At 38.8% G+C, this 18,510-nt stretch overlaps 1 protein-coding gene across 2 annotated transcripts in view; it reads right to left on the bottom strand.

Moving 5' to 3' along the window:
* Positions 1-18,510, bottom strand: part of NELL2 (neural EGFL like 2) — a 133,837-nt gene that overhangs the window by 106,495 nt on the left and 8,832 nt on the right. For both annotated transcript variants that reach the window (XM_053943717.1, XM_053943718.1), the window contains exon 3: positions 8,623-8,773. In XM_053943717.1, the coding sequence (XP_053799692.1) occupies positions 8,623-8,773 (151 nt within the window). The remainder of the gene's footprint in view (positions 1-8,622; positions 8,774-18,510) is intronic.

Genomic DNA, 18,510 nt, shown 5'->3' with positions numbered 1-18,510 from the left:
ATAAACCACAATGAGAAACCCAAATACAACAGGAGAACCTGCACCTCTCTTCCTAACACCCATAATCTCTGTAGCTGTTTAATCAATACCAGCCTACCTGATTTTAAGCCCCCCCCCCCAAAAAAACCACACCCACCTTGGGTTAAACTTGAATTCAACTTCACAGAGAGATGATATGTGCTTAGGTTTTTCTGTGTTCGACATGCAGAGAAAAAAATGCCAACCTGGGAAAAAAGGTTGCCACATCTCTGTAGGTCACTCTGTGTGTGCACAATCATTGCAAAGGCATCAGCCAAGGCCACAGCATCAGATCAGCTGCTCTGCTTGGAAACCAGCCAGGCAGCAATCCCCAAGGTACTGACTACGGATGAGCCTGTCTTTGTAAGAGGAAGAAATTCGTTTCAAATGTCCCAGAGGAATCTGAGACAGAAAACAAAAGATGTTTGCTCTGCTGCTCAGCACTGATCTATTGTAGCTTCTAGGTAAGAGCTGGGACTCAGCAGATCTGCTCAGCTGTGGAGTTCTAATGACCATTCTAGCAAAGGGCATGTGGTCACACCAGCCTAGCCACAACCTGCTCTGCGGGAAGTGACAGACTAGCACAAGGGAGACTGTGGAAGTAAAAGTCAGAATGTACAGCAAAAAAATTAGATTTAGGGGTGAAACACCAGATGGTCTCAGTTCACACAGTAGCAGTCTTTGAGAAGAGGGAAGTATGGCCATTCCATCTAACAGGCAGTGTTGGCAATGCCAGGTCTTTGATGGCTCACTTATTCATTTGGCATCTTTTCTCACACAAGAAATGCACATACTTACTCCAGGCAACTAATAATTTCAAGTTCCATTTACAACATGTAGACAAGTATTTCAAAAGCTAAAGGCAAAATATCATGTCCGCTGCTTACGAATGGTGGGGTTTTTTAACTTTTCCTACTCATATTTATAGGTATAATCCTAATTCATGGCTCTTTGTCCTACACTGAAAAAAAAAGGCAAATCAATAAAATTAAGGAGCAATATAGACTTAAGAAAAAAAAAATTAAAATCCTTATCTCCATTACTTATAAAAAAAAATCTTTATCTGAAGATTTTTGCTATCAAAGTTCTGCCTTTTTTTGTTAGGTTTAATTATATAAAACATTTTTAAAAAGGAGATCCTACACAGTAGACTTCATTGCACAATAGCAGCAGGCAATTCTGCTAGGTGTAGATTATGAAGATATAAAAGCAACTCATGCAGCACCACTATCACATTCAGCAAAGCATTATTTGCTATTTTCTGTGGTATCATGACTGAGTGGTCAGGAGTGTGAGCTTTATTTTTCTATTTTTCAGAACACTTAATTTGGAAGTAACACTAAGTGTTCTGAAACATTAACTACAAGTTTGTATTAGTGCTGAGTGCATCCCCTAGAACAACATGGCATCAAAATATCCCCAGACAGATTATAATTTTTTCAACCTAAACGATTCTATGGTTATATGAAAAGTTAGGTGGTTCATTTTACCTGTATGAATCTAATTCCCATCTCTCACTTACACTACTGCTTGATCTTACTGGTTTTATCCTTTTTCCATCTAGAGCTCTACCTAGACAAGAGAAGACTGGCATTTTTATCAGGGAATTATTAGTTAAAAATTGTCTTTGCTTTTCTGGATAAGTTATAGCCCTTAGTGCAAGTGCCCAATGGGCAGGAAAGCCATCAATTCCATTTCTGGCACTTCCTTTTGCTGAAAGCAGTTTTAAAGCCAGACTGTAATTTTCTGACTTAGGGCATTTTTGTTCAAAAATGTTGATCCATTCATTAAAACCAAATATTTTGACAGAAACAAACATTCTCACAGCAAAGCTTGTGGGGTCTAGGATGACATGCTTGCTAAACTGGGAGAGTGAGAGACAGAGAGAAAATATAAGATTCTCTGGAAGACTTTCTCAAATGTCACTAATGCCATGATTACTACCTATATGAAAGCAGAAATCCCAAGTGAAGAAAGCTCAAAAATTAGAAGAGGGTATTACCCCTATCAACATAGCCTGTATAAACAGCAGGACAGCAAAACCATCCTCTCAAATTTCTATTATAAAACTGGTGCTCTAATCCAACTCATATCCATTTTGGTGATCTCTCACACTTTTTCCCTGAAACTGGTGGGAATATGCCTGGGCCAATGCTGCTTCACAGACTGCCCTGATATCATCTGCAAGGGTACTAACTGCAGGAGACAAGAGCATGCCAAGGAAGATGCGAACAGTTATGCAAAATGGACAGCAGCAGGCCAGTACTCTGGCCTGGGCACTGTTTGGTTTATTAGCAAGCCCTTGCCAGGCACTGCTGATAAATCTGCATCACCACTGCATCAAGTGGAGAGAAAAAAGAAAAGAGAATGGCATTCCTCAGGGCACTTACCTCAGGAGGGAAAAAAAAAAAAAAAACAAGTTCAAGTTCCTGCTCCAAATCAAGCAGAACAGAAATTAACTGTGTGAGGAAAATGCCTCGGAAGCACCCCAGCCAGACACCTACTGATCATTCTAGCATTTACATCTCTCTTGTTGTTTATTTTCTTCCACCACAAAAACAGTCAACCACTTCAGCTTTGTTTCATCTCAGCACTGCTCCTTGCACTGGACAGAAATGGAGAACAGGTGTGTGGAGAAGGAAGGTACATCCATGATATGCTCAGCTGATGGAGCCCAGCGCTGGGGCATGCATGGAGGAACACCCTCCTTGTTGGGATGTTCACAGGAGAGAACAGCCAGGCAAGAGATAACAGCAGGGCAGAGAGCCATCATCCACACATTCACCTGCACAAGCTACTTCTGCACAGCTTCTCTCCACACAGAAAGAAGCACAAGGTAGCAGCTAGGAAAGTGAGATTGCAATACCCTGATGTGGAAGTGGAGGTTAGGAAAGAAACACGTGAGGTTGTTCAAATCCTTTCCATCACTGTGCCACTCAGTGTCTGTACCCAATTCAAACTAATAAAGCAGGTGGGAAAAAAATGTATGCCAGTAAGATATTGCTCTTATCAACTGCTTGCAGCCCCTCATCTGATTTCAGTAGGACTGATGTGGTCTGGAAGCCTTTGCTTTGGAAGGCTTTGAAGTCAAGACCCTGCCTCTCACCTGAGAGACCTCTTTGCTTACCTCCCAAATTTTGAGGTCAATCACGTCAGGGAGACAAAATCTTGCCTTACCCCCACTGGAGTCTACATAGCTTCTGCTGGGTTTAGTGCTGTGATCCAAGGCCCATGACTATCACAAGACCAAGATACTCCAGCCCATCCAATGTTACAAGGCAAGACTCCCAGCTGGCCTTTCCACAACTCTTATGGGAGCTTAGAAGGAGCCAGAAGCAGGAACTGAGGTCTCACCAAGCTCTTCAAAGCACTCCAAGGAAAGCTGCTCTTGCAAAAGGTGCTGGCTTGGTCTTGGAAAAATTCAACCCCAATATTGCAGCGCATTGCCCATGCCATTCCTATTTGAGCCATGGATATGAAATCAAATTCCCAAATTTAAGAAATAATTCTGAAACACTAATTCAGGTCTTTGAGCAATTGCTCTCATTCCTCTCATCTCTCTCACTAACTCCATTTATCAATATATAATATATATTTCCATTTTGTTCTCACTAAACACATAGTCCCAAGAATATGAATCTTGCCTGCCTGAAGCTTCTTACTTCTACTAAAAATCAACAAGGGAAGATCTTTCTCAACTCAAACAGTGTAAAGACAAATGGCATAAACCATGCCTCTCATTCCCTTTTCTTGACAAAGTTTCTCCAAGGAGAGCAAGAGGACTATGAATACAATAAACAACTTTCTAGTAGATGTATTAGTAAAAGAAAAAAGCAGTTTCAACATAACTGTTTCCATTTCCTACCCCAAAAGAATACAGATTTCTCCATTATTTGTTTGCTCATAGAAAGCCTTATAAACAACATAGGAAGAATAACAAAATCTGTCAAAACTCACATTTCAGCTATTTCAGTGGGGGTTTTTAACATCGTAGGAAGGAACAAATCTTCTATCTCTATTCAAGAAGGCCTGTCTCTTATTCAAGAAGGCCAATTCAACAGATTCCACATGCATATAAGCATTCTGTAAGATGTTCTCAAGCTATTCATCCTGGATTAGCTGGCACTGCAATGATTTACACTGGACAGGCTGGCCTCACTTGATTTAACAAAAAGTGAAGGAACAGTTAGGTGCATGAACTACAGGAACTTACATCCTACTGCCAATTTTTTTTTCTTTTTCTTTTTTTTTTTTTGGTCAGAGTATAAACTAAACTGAAGTAAAAAACCCCAAATCCAAGCTAGAGTGTCATAGTGTCAATCAATTTTATGATAACCTTTATAGCCAGCAGTCAAAGAAACAGGTCATTCCTAACACCATGAAGGCATTAAACAGAGTGTAACACAAAATAGCTGTTTTACAAATATTTCCATCCAACTCCGTACTCGGGGATAGAAGTTAAATCTCCCAAACTAACACAAACAAGGAACTTTTTTCTTCTGTGATAAAGAGTCTGGTCAAGCTGTCAGTGTCTACACAGAGAATTCTTTGTCCCACAGAATCTTCTCACGCACTGGAAAAGCAGTGAATGAATGAATGAATGAATGAATGAATGAATGAATGAATGAATGAAAGAAAATACCTTTTTTTGACACCTTTGATGAAACATGCAAACAATTAAAAGAAGACTGACACCAGAGAAGTTTAAAATCATTAGAGGAATTCAAAAGTAACTGACTGTTACAAACAAACTCCAGAGGGTTCGTAATTATCATCAGACCAGTAAGAAACAGAAACTAAGATTTAATAAAAAAAAAAAAAACACAAAATACAGAACATTTCAACCCTCCACCCTTCCAACAAAGAATGTCATGGAGTGTTCTAAAAAGAAGAAATAAGCTACTACCTCTTTTGGCACAGGGAACAGCCATATGCAGCTTTAACATTTGAAAATTAATCCCATATTACCTAATGTCTGCTCTGCAATTATTGGCTTAAGTGGTGAATATTGGCTTAAATGGTAAATACCAAAAACTTTTCTCAGTGTAAGAGTTTTGCAGCAGATTTTGTGGTGTCAGAGAGGACACTTCACACTGCAGTCCAGAAATACTGACACTCATACATCAAAAGCAGGGAACGTACAGTTCCACCTCAATTTTAATACAGTGGTCAAATGAGAGAACAGAATTCATGCATCGGGAATTCACCTCTGGCAACTTATCTCCTTCTAGAATAATAAATCAGCATGAAATAAAATGTCACAGATAAGTTCCTCCTACATACTGAAAGAGGTTTGATACTGTTGTACAGTACAGCCCATTTGACAGCAGATAATCACAAGACACCAACTGCTGTGAAAACAAATTCTAAGGAAGACAGAAATTGAATAAATTAGCAGAGATACAAATTAAGTGTAGGAAATACCTGTCCATAATACACTGTTGATTTCAGTTCTCTGTTCCAGGATATAAAAAGCACTAACCAAAGGAAAGAATCATTAAACGACAACCCAGCAGCTTTATCCTTTAAGGGCCTAATATGCAGTATCTCAACAGATATGAATGTAAGATTAGTTACATAAAACCATCTAACCACAAAAAGAGGAAAAAGCTTCATTATCATCACCACCACTATTGATGATTAAATGAAAATATATGATGGAATAGCAAGACCAAACATATAATACAACCCCGTCACAGAGTAAAATCACCCCTCTGCTGACTCTTCCATAAAGAAGAAGGTGAGACAAATTCACAAGTGAGGAGGATAATACACGTTAAACTGAGAGATGAAACACAGAGTAAGCAGTGTTTAACAGTGTTTCTACTCAGACTTTTGGTATCCCTTCATTAACACAACTAAAAATATTTACCTTGTTACCACGAAGTACAACACATATTAGGCAGGGCACCATCTGTGCTCAAGGTAAAGCCCTGAAGTCAAGAAGACATTTATAACTTCTACCTTTCAGACATATGCCATATAAATCTGCCATACAAAAAAGATGTGTTCAGCTGCTTGAAATTCATCTGAGCAATTACTGATGTGTAATTTGAATTCCCTGACACCACAAGAATTTTTTCTGAAATTACCGCCTCCACACTGTGCCCAAAACTACCACTGCCTGAATGCCCTGGCTGCTCTAATCAGTGGGGAAAAAAGGAATGTCTGTGGAAATGTATGGGCAAGTTAGGAAAGGACAGTTACAGGTATTGTTTCAGATTCTTTTACTATAACTTTAAAATATTTTAATACATTAAATACTACAGAAATGCATTATCATTGTAAGAGGGGAAGTCAGCTTTGATACTCAATTAGGAAAATAAAAAAGCATTTACATGAATATGAAAAGATTACTATATTTTCAGTAGATCATTTCAGGAGCATCTTTTTGTGATGACTGCAACAGCCCAACTTCAGCAAATGCCCAAGCCTGAGACGTACATGGAGAACTTGATAGCCCAAGGACAGCATTCAATACATGACATTAGAAGGGAAACTTTGTGAGACCAGCCCTGCCAACTTCTTAAGACACAAAGCCTTAAACTGTTGCATGACCATGTCTCTGTGGAGGTATTCATTTTTGATGATTCTCAAAAGGGAGCCAGCAAAAAGGAATAAAAATAGCAACTACAGAAAACTAGACAACACAGACTGAATCAGTCAACTCTGAATCACATAAACAATTTTAATTTTATAAACAATATAATAAATTTTAAAAACCCCTACAGTTTAGGAAATGCCCTCAAGGTAAATTCACATATTTGCACCAATGTCCCTAGACCCATGCAAAGAGAGGATAAGTTTTTACTCTGATTTATTTTCAAAAACACAAAGTATGAATAAATGCACCTTTTCCCACTTCTTAAACATTTTTATTTTCTTGTACCATAGAAATGGTTTTACCCTAGAACAATTAGTTGCCATGAAAACTTTGTAAATTAAAGCACATGAAAAGGTACTTGTGTGATAGCCAATTACATCCTTCAGATACTGCCACCCTCAGCCTTCCTCACCCTCATTCAGCTCCTCACTGCAGAAAAGTAAGAGATAGTACTGACCTGTGTAAATTGAACTGCAAGGCAGCAGTCCAATGCTAGTGCAACTTTTTTTTTGACATCTCTGTGATAAAAGGCTGAAGCGAGTGCAAAGGAGTGGAGTCAGGTCTGGCATTGCTACTTTTCCCACTATCTATGATGACTGCTGTGACAAAGACTTCACAAGAAGTTAAGAACTAAAAGGACTGTTACAGCCAAGTCCCTGGTCAGAGGTGGGCAAGGTCAGAGATGGAGATCCAGCATTGAAGAAGCAGTTATTTAATATCAGCCATCCAAATGCTTCCTTTTAGCATCCACTTTCTCTTGTCTTTATTGTCATTCATCATAAAAGAACATAAAAACCATAAGAGAAATGACACGAGACACTTGTCTGGTTGCAGTATTACCCACATCCAGGTCAGCCCCCATTTCTGCACAGTTAAACTGAACAAACACTACTCTGGCACACAGACATCTCTCTATACACTCTAGCACAGAGGATACCTGAATGTGTTTATTAAAAGCCTAAGGGCACATCTAATGCCATCCAGGAGACATTCAACTACCCCTTTACAGGTATAAAAGTCCTTTTATAAACTTGGTATAATGATCCTTGGGAATGCTCTCCTTCTTGTTTCTTTTGTGGTTTGTGTTTTGGTTGGTCTTTTTGTTTGTTTTTTACAAACAGCTAAACTGCAGAAGATGGGGCCTGTGAGAAACAATAGAAATTGACTTGGAGCATCTTCCAGCACAAAATAATTGTCACCATGCTTCCTAATGAAAACTTGTACACTCATGTAAAAGAAACAGACATTTTGCTGTGCTTGAACATTTTTTTTTTGTTATTTTGTACTGACACTGTCAAGAGAGAATTATGGGACTGTACACAAGAAAATAAAAACTACTAGGAACCTAAAGCAGAGCTCACAGGTTTCTCACGCTAATGACGTTTTAGAAAGTGCACATTTGAAAACTCCTTTTTATTCTGTCAGAGAATCATAGGGCAGTTATCTTTAATAGCTATTACTCAAACATATATATAAAAAGTATCTTATTTCTCTAGCAGTCTTTATTCTATCAAAAGGATAATCCTTAAATGCTATGTGCCATTCCCTTCAGTTTTTTAAGGCTGACAATATTTTGAGTAAAGTGCTCTGCCATTCATGGGAAGATGTAAACCCATAACTGGAGGAATTTTTTTTTTCTTTTTTAAGACTGCTTGCATTGTTAAGAACAATGAAGAGGTGGACTTACAGGGCCAGCTTGGTCAATCAGTTGAGCTACAGAGACACGACAGTTTTATACCTGTTGAGAATCTGGTCCTTGTGGTTATGAACAACAATAGAGAACTGGCTTTTCATGTCCTTCGTGGTAAAAGACATGTAAAGAAAAACCCTTCTTGCCTTTCCCTTGTGACTTTTTACAAATCTGCACAACGTACCTATCCAAACACTATAAATATTTACAAATTATCTGCTACACAAAAGTTTTGTTCTAATTTACGTTCAATTTTTTATGCATTAATTAATATACTTTCATTAGCCAGCAGACAGGTAGCAGTACTTACCTGTGATCTAAATGGTGAATAGAGATAATAACCCCTGAATTCAAATGGGCTTGTTTTAAGGTCACCAGGATTGTGAATTCACATTTATTTCTTAACTTCTGAAAAAAGATCTCAGCTGTTTCTGGAGATGCCTTCACATTTCTTGAAGTATCTAAAAGAAACATGAGAGGAAAAAACACTCAATATAAAATCTTGTGTTACTTTACATTCTCATTCAAATAGCTTACAAAATAACAGGCTGTTGCTGAGAAGCACAATTGGACAGGCAAAAGCAGGGATCAAAATATTTAAAACATTAGTTTTGCATGCAATGGAAGCCATTTAGACAAAACAGAACACATTTTCTAGGACACCTATTCTGTTCTGGGGAGGGGTGGTGGTTTTTTTTGATCCAGGGTCATAACTCTTACTTTCTTCAGGGTTGGCTAGATGGTACCTTTTATATTTCATCCAAACTTTGGGCTCACTAGCAGTGAAGCACAGTGCCAACACTAGACATGAGCCTAAATCCTGACACGTGACCTGAGCAACTTTTTAATGACTTCTAAAAGATGTTATGCCTAATACCATAAATACATAAATAAATATTTTTTTAAAAAACCAAAAATTACAAACAATTTACTCAGCTTTAAGTAATAGTTTAAAAATTCACCAAATTTCAAAATATTTTATCACTAATTAATTGCTCTATACTCCATTTGGGTGATATCTTCCTGCTGCTTCTTGCACAGGATGTCATGAACATTTGTTAGAGTAGTGGCACATGTATACCATAAAGGCTTTCCTTTTAAAAACCCACACAAAGCCTAGACTGATGCAGTATTTCTGCTGAATTTGCACATAACATGCATAGAAAATAAAAAAGGCCCAAGCTTAAAACCTCTAGAGAGATAATTTACAAATAAGATGTCAAATGCTAGAAAAATAATTCCCAATCGCCAGAATACATTATACCAGAAAAAAAAATTAATATACATTTTTAATGCACAAAATCAATTCATTAGCATGTGTAATCAACTGTGTAAGAACTAAATCAGTTCACAGGCTTCTTGTCACAGCAATTTGACCATTCTGCTCTGCTTGGGGACAGTAACTCAGGAAGAGCAGTCAAGAGCCAACAGCAATAGAACTGGTGATTTTCTTTCGGCAGCACTGGAGCTGAGCTATCGAGTACACCACTCTCAGTTTATACCACTTTTCTTAAAACAGTTTTACTCTTTAAGCTGGATCTATGAAGATGCTGCTCTCCATTAACAGAAACAGTTTGTTTTGGTTTATGACTCAGGAATATTTTAATATCTGTTTAGGAAATGCAACAACCTGTGCAACTGTGAAGTCCTAACCAAGCTCCTGAACAGTGTCACATCCAGTTGAATTTCATGTGTTTTTCTTTTCCAAAAGAAAAAAAAAAAGGAAAAAGTTAATTTCTACCAAATTCCTATGATATTCTCATAAGCAACTGATGAAAGAAAGTATATGCTTAACACCCTCACCCTCAAGGAACGCCAGCCCATACAATTATAACTATGCCCCCCTTCCATTCTAACTGGAGCTACTGGGATGCAAACACTGCTCTACAGGTGGCCTGCACTTCAGCAAGGAAACAAACCCTCACCATCACATGGATCTCTTCAGAACCACCCCAGTCCTCATGGCTGTGTGAGAGGCAGGGGAAACACAGAGCTGCCACAACACCCACAAGACAGGGATAGTTTATCAGGTCTCTTCATGTCGCCCTGAATCATGACCTGATCACTATACTGGATGAGAATTTTCCATCCTTTATTCTACAAAACCTTATCTGGGTACCCTATAATCATTCATTGTGGCCTCAGATACCCTTCTTGTATGCAGACAATAGCAGCAAGGCCTGATTCCATCCTGCTGGCAGCCTAAATACTAAAATTACCATCACACCAACTGCTGGAGTGCTACATTGCCAAAACACATGGCCATTCAGTTTTCGTATTGCAAGTAGGTCAGATTATACTTGCTGCTCAAAAAAGCTGCACAGCCTTTTGAATTATTACTACTTTTATGAAGTACAACACTTTTTGCTCAGGGCAGGCACCGGGTGGATTTCTTAAAAGCAAGATGACTGAAAGGTCCTTGATCTGTCAGATCCATTCTTTTCACACTAACACAAGAGTGCAAATCCCTCCTTCCAATTGCCTTTGAACACTAGCAGTAGGTGCTTGATAGATCACCAGCTGTGCTCAATAAATATTGCTACAGGCTTCTTCTTGGTATTTGGCTCCTAGTAATCAGTTTAAGACCCAACAAAAATACTTTACTGGAACTGGGCTTCTTCCATAATAACTTGGAAAAATCAAATTGGTATATCTCAGACAATAATTTGCAGTTTCTCAATAGTTACATAAAAACCTCATACCATGAACATTTCTAATACACAAAACCAGAGGCATAAATTTTTTTCAACTTGGAGTGCAAAAATAAGAAGAGACTTATTAGTTTGAATGAGAAATTTATCCCTAACCACAATACATATATTTTGGGTTTATTTTCCTAGAATATGGCTGTAACAGCGTGTGTTTGGTTTGACCACAACAACTCACAAAACCATAGTGTCATCACTCCATCTTTAGAAACAGGAAAGTGACAATTAAAGAAACAAAAAATACCAACTCAAAGCATGTCTCACTCCTTGTTCAGGCTAGATCCTTTAAGAGCTAACATTGCAAAGCAGCCTGAATGCTCAGCAAAGAAAACCACTGACCATAAGACCTGCGGGAACTCAGCCCTTCAGAAAACAAGCTTAGCGGCTGCCTGTGCTTCAAAAGCCCTCACTATTAGGACACATTTCCCCTCTCAGAGACACTCTGCAATCAGAGCTCTGCAGCAAACACCAACATCACACCAGTGTTTCCTGGAAGTGTCAAGAGCAGACATTGTCATTTCAGTCATGTTCATGAGATAATAATTACTGCACTTTCAACAAAGACAGTGAGTAACTTTCACCAGGACTCTCTCCACAAAAGGACTTCCACCAGTCCAAACACGCAGTGGAGAAAGAAGCAGTTTTACCCTTTGTGGTCACCAGCCTTTTAACTGCTTTCACCATCCCTGTGGTGACAACTGCATTTATAAAATCTCATAAAAACTTATGAGGAACTACTACAGGCAACTGATCCAGGTATGCCTCCTCACAAAAAAAAAAAAAAAAAAAAAAAAAGTGTTGGAAGTAGCCAGGAACAAGTTATGGGCAGTAAGCAGGAAAATTTCCATGCACCAGCAGCATACTAAATCACACTGTGGAAAGACTTAGGACAAGCCATTCACTACCATTCATTTCCAGTCCACAATAAAAGAAATCAGTTCTTAAACGGAATGAGTACCTTTTCCTAGCAAAGGGTATGCTCTCAAATTTTTTGAAGAGCATCGAGAAGTATACATACAGTATGAACTGAATTATAAAACAAATACCTGCAGAATAGTCTCTGAAGGAGGCATTCTAACTAATTGAGCTCCACAGTTTGTTTCATGTGCACATAATCAGCTTTTAATAGCAGCATCTATAAATCAATTCTGCATCTGACTGTAGCTCTGCTGAACTATCCAAATTAAATTCTAGTGGTTTGTGAGAAGAAGGAAGGCTGAAGGCTAAAATGAGGATGAAAAATATAATTGGCTCAATTTTATTTCAACTTCCTACTCTAGGAGGGATGAGTGTCACAAGCATATATTCACATCCTGTCACTTTCCCATATTCGTTTTTTGTTAATATTTTTGTAACTAGGATTTCACACAGCCTTCAAAGGGCAACTGTTTACTTTACATGGTTCTTTTATTTAGATAACAAATATAAACTAAGCTGCACCCAGCCAACCAGGCAGCATTCAAAGCCAATCCAATAGCAAAATCTTTACAAGGTTGCAGAGTACAACAGGATTTTAAGTGGAGCACAATGCATTCAAATTCAGGAGTTGCATTCCTCTAACGAGAAATGAAGATACAAAGAAGTAAAACAACCTTTATTAGACCAAAGCCTTGATGTGATATGCATTAAATCCTTCAGTAGAAAGGCTGGTTCTTTTGCTATTTAAACTGATATATGAGATCAGCTCATAAAACATTTTGAACTACTTTACCCATATACATTTTTTTATTCCCTTCTCAAAGATTCCCAGTTTGTTTCATAGAGAACAGCAAAAAAAGCAGCTGTAGTTTTCCAAACCCACGTGAACCTGAGCTGGATTCTCCAAGGCTGTAGGAAGGAGCTCTGCAAGAGTCTGGGGAAGGTGTTGCAGCTCTACCTGAAGTTTTAAAAAACTACAAGATACATGGTAAACACTAATCCTTTAAGACTCCCACTGGGGCCATTCCCAAAGGGTGTGCTTACACTACAGAGCCCAGGAGCACTGCCCAGTTCCCAAACCTGGGTGAACCCTAGGACTACAATAAAAACATAAGTCAGGATACAACCAGGTATATCCAGACCTCTACGCACCCAAGTGCCCCCCACAAACTGGATCCAACCTGGTCTCCCCAGAACAAATACTCACAAATGCCAGGAACAAGGACTCCAGTAATCAAATTCCCAAGTGGCATGATCAGGACCTTGGGATACCCCACAGACTGTTTAGGGACATAGCCCACAAACTGCCCTTGTAGTTTTGATACCCTCACGGTTTGGCATTTCTGCCTTCTTATTTCCACTAAAGAAATGCTTCAGCAAGGATGCATGCAGCCAGAAATGCAGTAGATGAGAAGGAGAAAAGGAAGAGGGCAAAATGCTCTTCAGCTGAAATGAAACAATCAAAATAAAAACTGACTTGAAGTCAAATCATTAAATCAAATAAAAACAAGGGGGAAAATGTCACAGTTTGTTCTTGCAGCATTTGGGGAGGTTCCAACTGCCTTTGCTTTGTAGCTTCCTCTGTTCTGAATGTCAGCTACAGCTTTGGTGTGTCATCCAGCAAGGGCTTCCCTCCAGCTCAAACCATATGCAAAGTCCCACAAGTCACAATGGATTGACGCTAAAGACTAGAAGACCCATTTCTGAACACATTTTTCCCCAATTACATTGGCTGTTCATACTTATATCCTTCAAAAACAGTAATCGTATCACTCCTGGCCAAAACTCTGGCTCACCTATATGCTATATACTGATGTTTTAAAGTCATTTTGGCACAGCTGAGAACACAAATTTACTGTGGGACAAGAGGACGGAAAGGTACTGAGAGCCTGGACAACTAGGCTTGAATCAGGACAACTAGGATAGACTGTGCAAATCCATGACTGTCTGTAGAAAACGACAGTTGTAATATAATACATATTCCCTGTGAACTGACAATATTACCACTGAAATTTGCCTAGAAGCATTCGGCAAGAGATGATACAAAACAAGTTTGAGGGTGATTATACTAATGGCTGGGATAAGCCTCTGAGCTTATATATCAACCGGCTGCTTCCTAGAAACCAAGGCAAGTCAGGTGGGACTGAATTGTTCTGCGATGGATTCGGTACCACGGCTCTCTCTACCTTAGTCTTAACCTGCCACAGCAGAATGCTAAGACACTTAGATGTCTTTCATCTTTCCTTGGCTGTTGTCCCTTCAGCAAAGAGGGAATTTGCACAAGGACTACAAGTGGGAAAAATTTCCTGTAATGTAGAACAGCCCAGCTGCACTGCAAAAAGTCAGGCGTGCTCTTCCAAAAATGTCAGGTCCATGAACAAGGATTTAATGACTTTTGGACTCAGCAGGCAAAAAGTAAATAAAAGATTTAGTTATAGAACAGGTTCTAGTGACTGTATCTGCAATAGCATATTTCTGACAGTTTTTCAAACCTTTTGCAAATGACATGATAAAAAACCTAATTGCAGGCAAACCTGAACTTTGAACATGTAGGACTCCAGATCAGAAGTCTGTATTCTCAGCACAGGAAGCTGAAACAGCTGATTTGCTAACAAGCAATACTGATCCTGCCACACTAGATTGTTAATAAAACAACTCCCATCACACTGCCACAGAAAACGAAAATGTGCTCTCCTGAATATTTCAGAAAGGAATTTTAGAAATGTATAGATCAACACACTGGGAAGCAGCACACATACAAAAGTAGTATCAGGAATTTTTAAAGGCATACATGATACAGAAAACATCTGCTCCTTGTACATCAGAAATATTATCCCTTTCAGAGAAACTGTCATCATACTAGGTACTATCATCAGGAGAGAAGCTTCTACTGAGTGGGGACCTATGACATGACAGTAAAATAATGAAGATAAAAGACTTCTGTTCTTGTTACTGAAATTCCACTCCTAGGAAATTAAAATGTGCGATGCACAGTATACTCTGCACCATGCATTTATTACTGTAACGCTTTCTGGTGATTTATAGGTTCCAGGTTATCAATTTTAAGATGCAATAGCTTTTTTGATTACCAGTTTTTCCTAGCCTATATTCCAACACTGTTCTTAAACTCTTTTTAAGTTTTGAAGATGCTTTGTATGTGCTCCCTCATAGGTAGAATCATGTACTGCTACTTAGAATTATGTTGTTTAGGTTTTTCACAGCCAAAACCACTATAAAACCTACCATGTTTGAACAAGGACACCGATGCAGCACAGAGTGGGATTTGTTTCTTCATTTCAGCAGAGGTTTCAGCTATATTTAAAAGTTTACAGCCTACTGTAGCTTTATAAATATATATGTGTATATAAACATAAACTCCCTTTAGGCACAAAACAGCTTTCTAGAAGCTGCTTTGAGAACACCTTGAAACCTGTGGAGAAAATCAAGCCTGCCTTGTTTCCCTTGCAGCTGCCATCTGTGGCATATGCACCTAGTTATGCTTGGTTGCATACTGTCACATGAGCACTTTTGAGTCAAGCTGACCTAACAACAAACAAAAATATTACACCAAGAAATGCTGTTAACACTAGGACATTGAAGAGCAGAAGAAAAACAATGCATCGTCTTCCAGCCCTACTAGTACTGTAATAAGGGCATGACACACATGAGAACCGCTAAAAGACTGATTTTATTTTCATTGTATAGCACAGCCAGAATTTTAACAGTTATTAAATTCACAGCAAAAGGGGAGGACAGGAGGACGAGAAGGAGATAGTGCTGCCAGCCTTTTCCAAATGGAAAGGCAGGCTACCAAAGGTAAACAAAGCCTAATCAATTAAAAACAATAAAGTACAAACTTAATGGCAATAATAAATCATGCAAGCAGATTATGCTACATGTAGATCAAGCTGCATTATATGCCCTACCCTTCTCTCTGAAGATGTGACACAACTCAAATTCTCAAATATATCATATTCCAGTGGTGAACTATCATACGATGACAGACCATATAAGATCAGCACCCACCACGGCACCTCTGAATTAGGATCATGCTTGGTGCAGGCAATCCAATACCCTCTCAGCAACACGCCACATCTCCCCCTCACTGTGCAAGTGTCAGTAAGACTTACTCATGCTCTCTGCTCAGTCATTTTCTCTCAAAACCTCCTTTTGTTGTGACGAGTATGCTGCTCCTGAGGAATTAACTCCTACAGCCTGTGTTTCACCGATTCATCTAGGCTGGAAAGGACCTCTTGAGACCATCTAGCCCAACTGTAATCATTTGTGGATGACCTAGAAGGTTTATCTTTCTTCTCCATGAAGAATCTGTTTCTCCCTCTCGGTAGCGATTTGGATCTCTCATTCTAGGTTTCCTTCATCTCTGGCTTTCTAGGGTGTAACTGCTTTTTGCCCACATTAGGGTTAACTACCTTCAGCTAACCAAAACTCTATGTGTTAAGAATTTAAGTGCTGATTTCTTTTCACACAACACAGTGGTGAGCTTAACAAAGTATTAATATGAGATCATTTTGCAGATGACCACAACCATGCAGTCTGCATGAAAGATTAACTTCTGACAAAAGAGAATGGCCAACAGCCACTGACACACATAGAAAACACCAGAAAACTTAAACCTGTATCCTAACAGCAAAAATCGAGCAAGCAGAGCAGGGGGAGGGAGGCCACCACTGGAAAAAAATTGTATCTGAATATGGAGACACATCCAACACCTCTGTTGTTAGCCACAGGTCTCCAGCAGCAGACTGAGCAAACAGCAGCAGATGGGGGGAGAAGGCAGGAGACTGAACTGTAAATAAAATTCAAGCACTAGCAGAAACAGGAAGTGGCAGAGAGACCACACCTGATGGTAGAGGTAGGACACCAATGCCATCAACCATATTGGCATACTTGGAATAATTGCTACTCGCAGGGTAGCTGTTTTGATGCCAGAAAAAGGAAAGATAAGAAGATTTTGAATTGGGAACATCAAGAGGAGAAATACCAAGGAATACCATATACAAAACTCAGCTGTGAGCAGGGCAGACAGGTAGAAAATATATGGAAGGCTTGAGCAAACCTTTACCAGAGATTTCAAGAAAGCTGGGAAAGACCAGAGTTCAGATTCTCCAGAAGTTCCTTTTTAAGTCAGGTATTAATGGAGTCCATGCTTCTGTGAATATGCCCACTAGCCCTGATGAATCAGCTACCAGTTTAAACTCATGCTCAATGTATAAGCTTGGATGAGTTATAATTACAAAATGTTTCCAGACTCTAATTTGCTCTTGTAGGCTTATTTTAGCCCAGAATCATCAAAATATATGTAAGTGCACCATAGAACAAGTTTCAGGAGAATACAAAGGCACTAGTTTGATAACCCCGCTCTCCAGAGTACAGAAAGACTTAAAGGGTCTTTAAGACTTAAAGGGTCTTTATTACCTGAACAATTATGTACAATGACTACAGCACAGCTGAAGTTTCCTAGATATTTTATTTCATTCTATCTTCTAAAAAAATCAAAAGTATGGAGACTTCCACCACTTCTTTTCAGCAGCTATTCCACAATCTAAACTAGTTCACTCTGAAAGTCTCCTTTTATCTTAAATCCTCTCCATTTGTAGTATCATTACATTACTCTTACCTCTAGCTCTTTGAATACTAAATAATTCCTTCATTTTAAACCACTAAGAATCTTCTAATACTAGACACTTATCATACAACACTTTTGTCAATTCTTGGACAAGCTGTACATGCTCAAGTTCTTTCAAAAGCTTTCTTACTAAGCCAGTCCTTTCGTTACTGTACAATCTGGTTTGCTGTTTTTCTCTTCAGTCCCTGCAATTCATTGGTGTTTTTCTGAAATGCAGAAACCCAGAGTGAATGCAATAACCCAGACGCATTTTTTTTAAAAAAATTCAACCTCCCAGATCTCTTACTCCCATATGCTTTCCTTATGCTAATGGTGTGTGCAGGGATTCTAAATAAGAGCAACACTGAATAGGGTACACAAGGTTTTCCTCAAGTCAACCTTCTTCCTTGAATGAGAGCTGAGCAAATCTAGGGACTGTTCAAAGTTCAAGGCATATTACTTAATCTTACGGAAAATTTTAAGAGTGCCTTTGGAACACCTGGGGCACAATATGCAAATGCATGCTTAGGGAGCTATTAAAACACAGATTATTGACCTCAAAACTAGAAAAGATCCTTTGGAACCCTTCTGGATCATTACACAGCTGTATCTAGAGACTGATGAACTTCCAGACCGAGTCAAGGCTGGCGCATGTTATCTTCGCTTTTAGGATAAGCACAACAGATGTGACCACCATCTAATTATACTTAAATAAGCATTTATGCTGGGGAAATTGTATAAACATTGCTCTAACAGAGTATAAACATAGCTCTAACATTATAATTGGAGGTCTTTCTCTTATTATACTCCATGTTTTCAGAGAAGGAAATAGCCACTCAAATTCCACTAAAAGAGTTCTCAGTTATGGATCGCTAGCAATATTGATTGTAATGGCTCCCTTGGAAACATTACAGTCTATCATAGCAATGTTGGTGCTGCAGTAAAT

Source organism: Vidua chalybeata, chromosome 5, assembly GCF_026979565.1.
Source record: "Vidua chalybeata isolate OUT-0048 chromosome 5, bVidCha1 merged haplotype, whole genome shotgun sequence".
Classification (NCBI taxonomy): domain Eukaryota; kingdom Metazoa; phylum Chordata; class Aves; order Passeriformes; family Viduidae; genus Vidua; species Vidua chalybeata.
The sequence above is the reverse complement of the archived record's forward strand: the minus strand, read 5'-3'. Positions and strand labels throughout refer to the sequence as shown.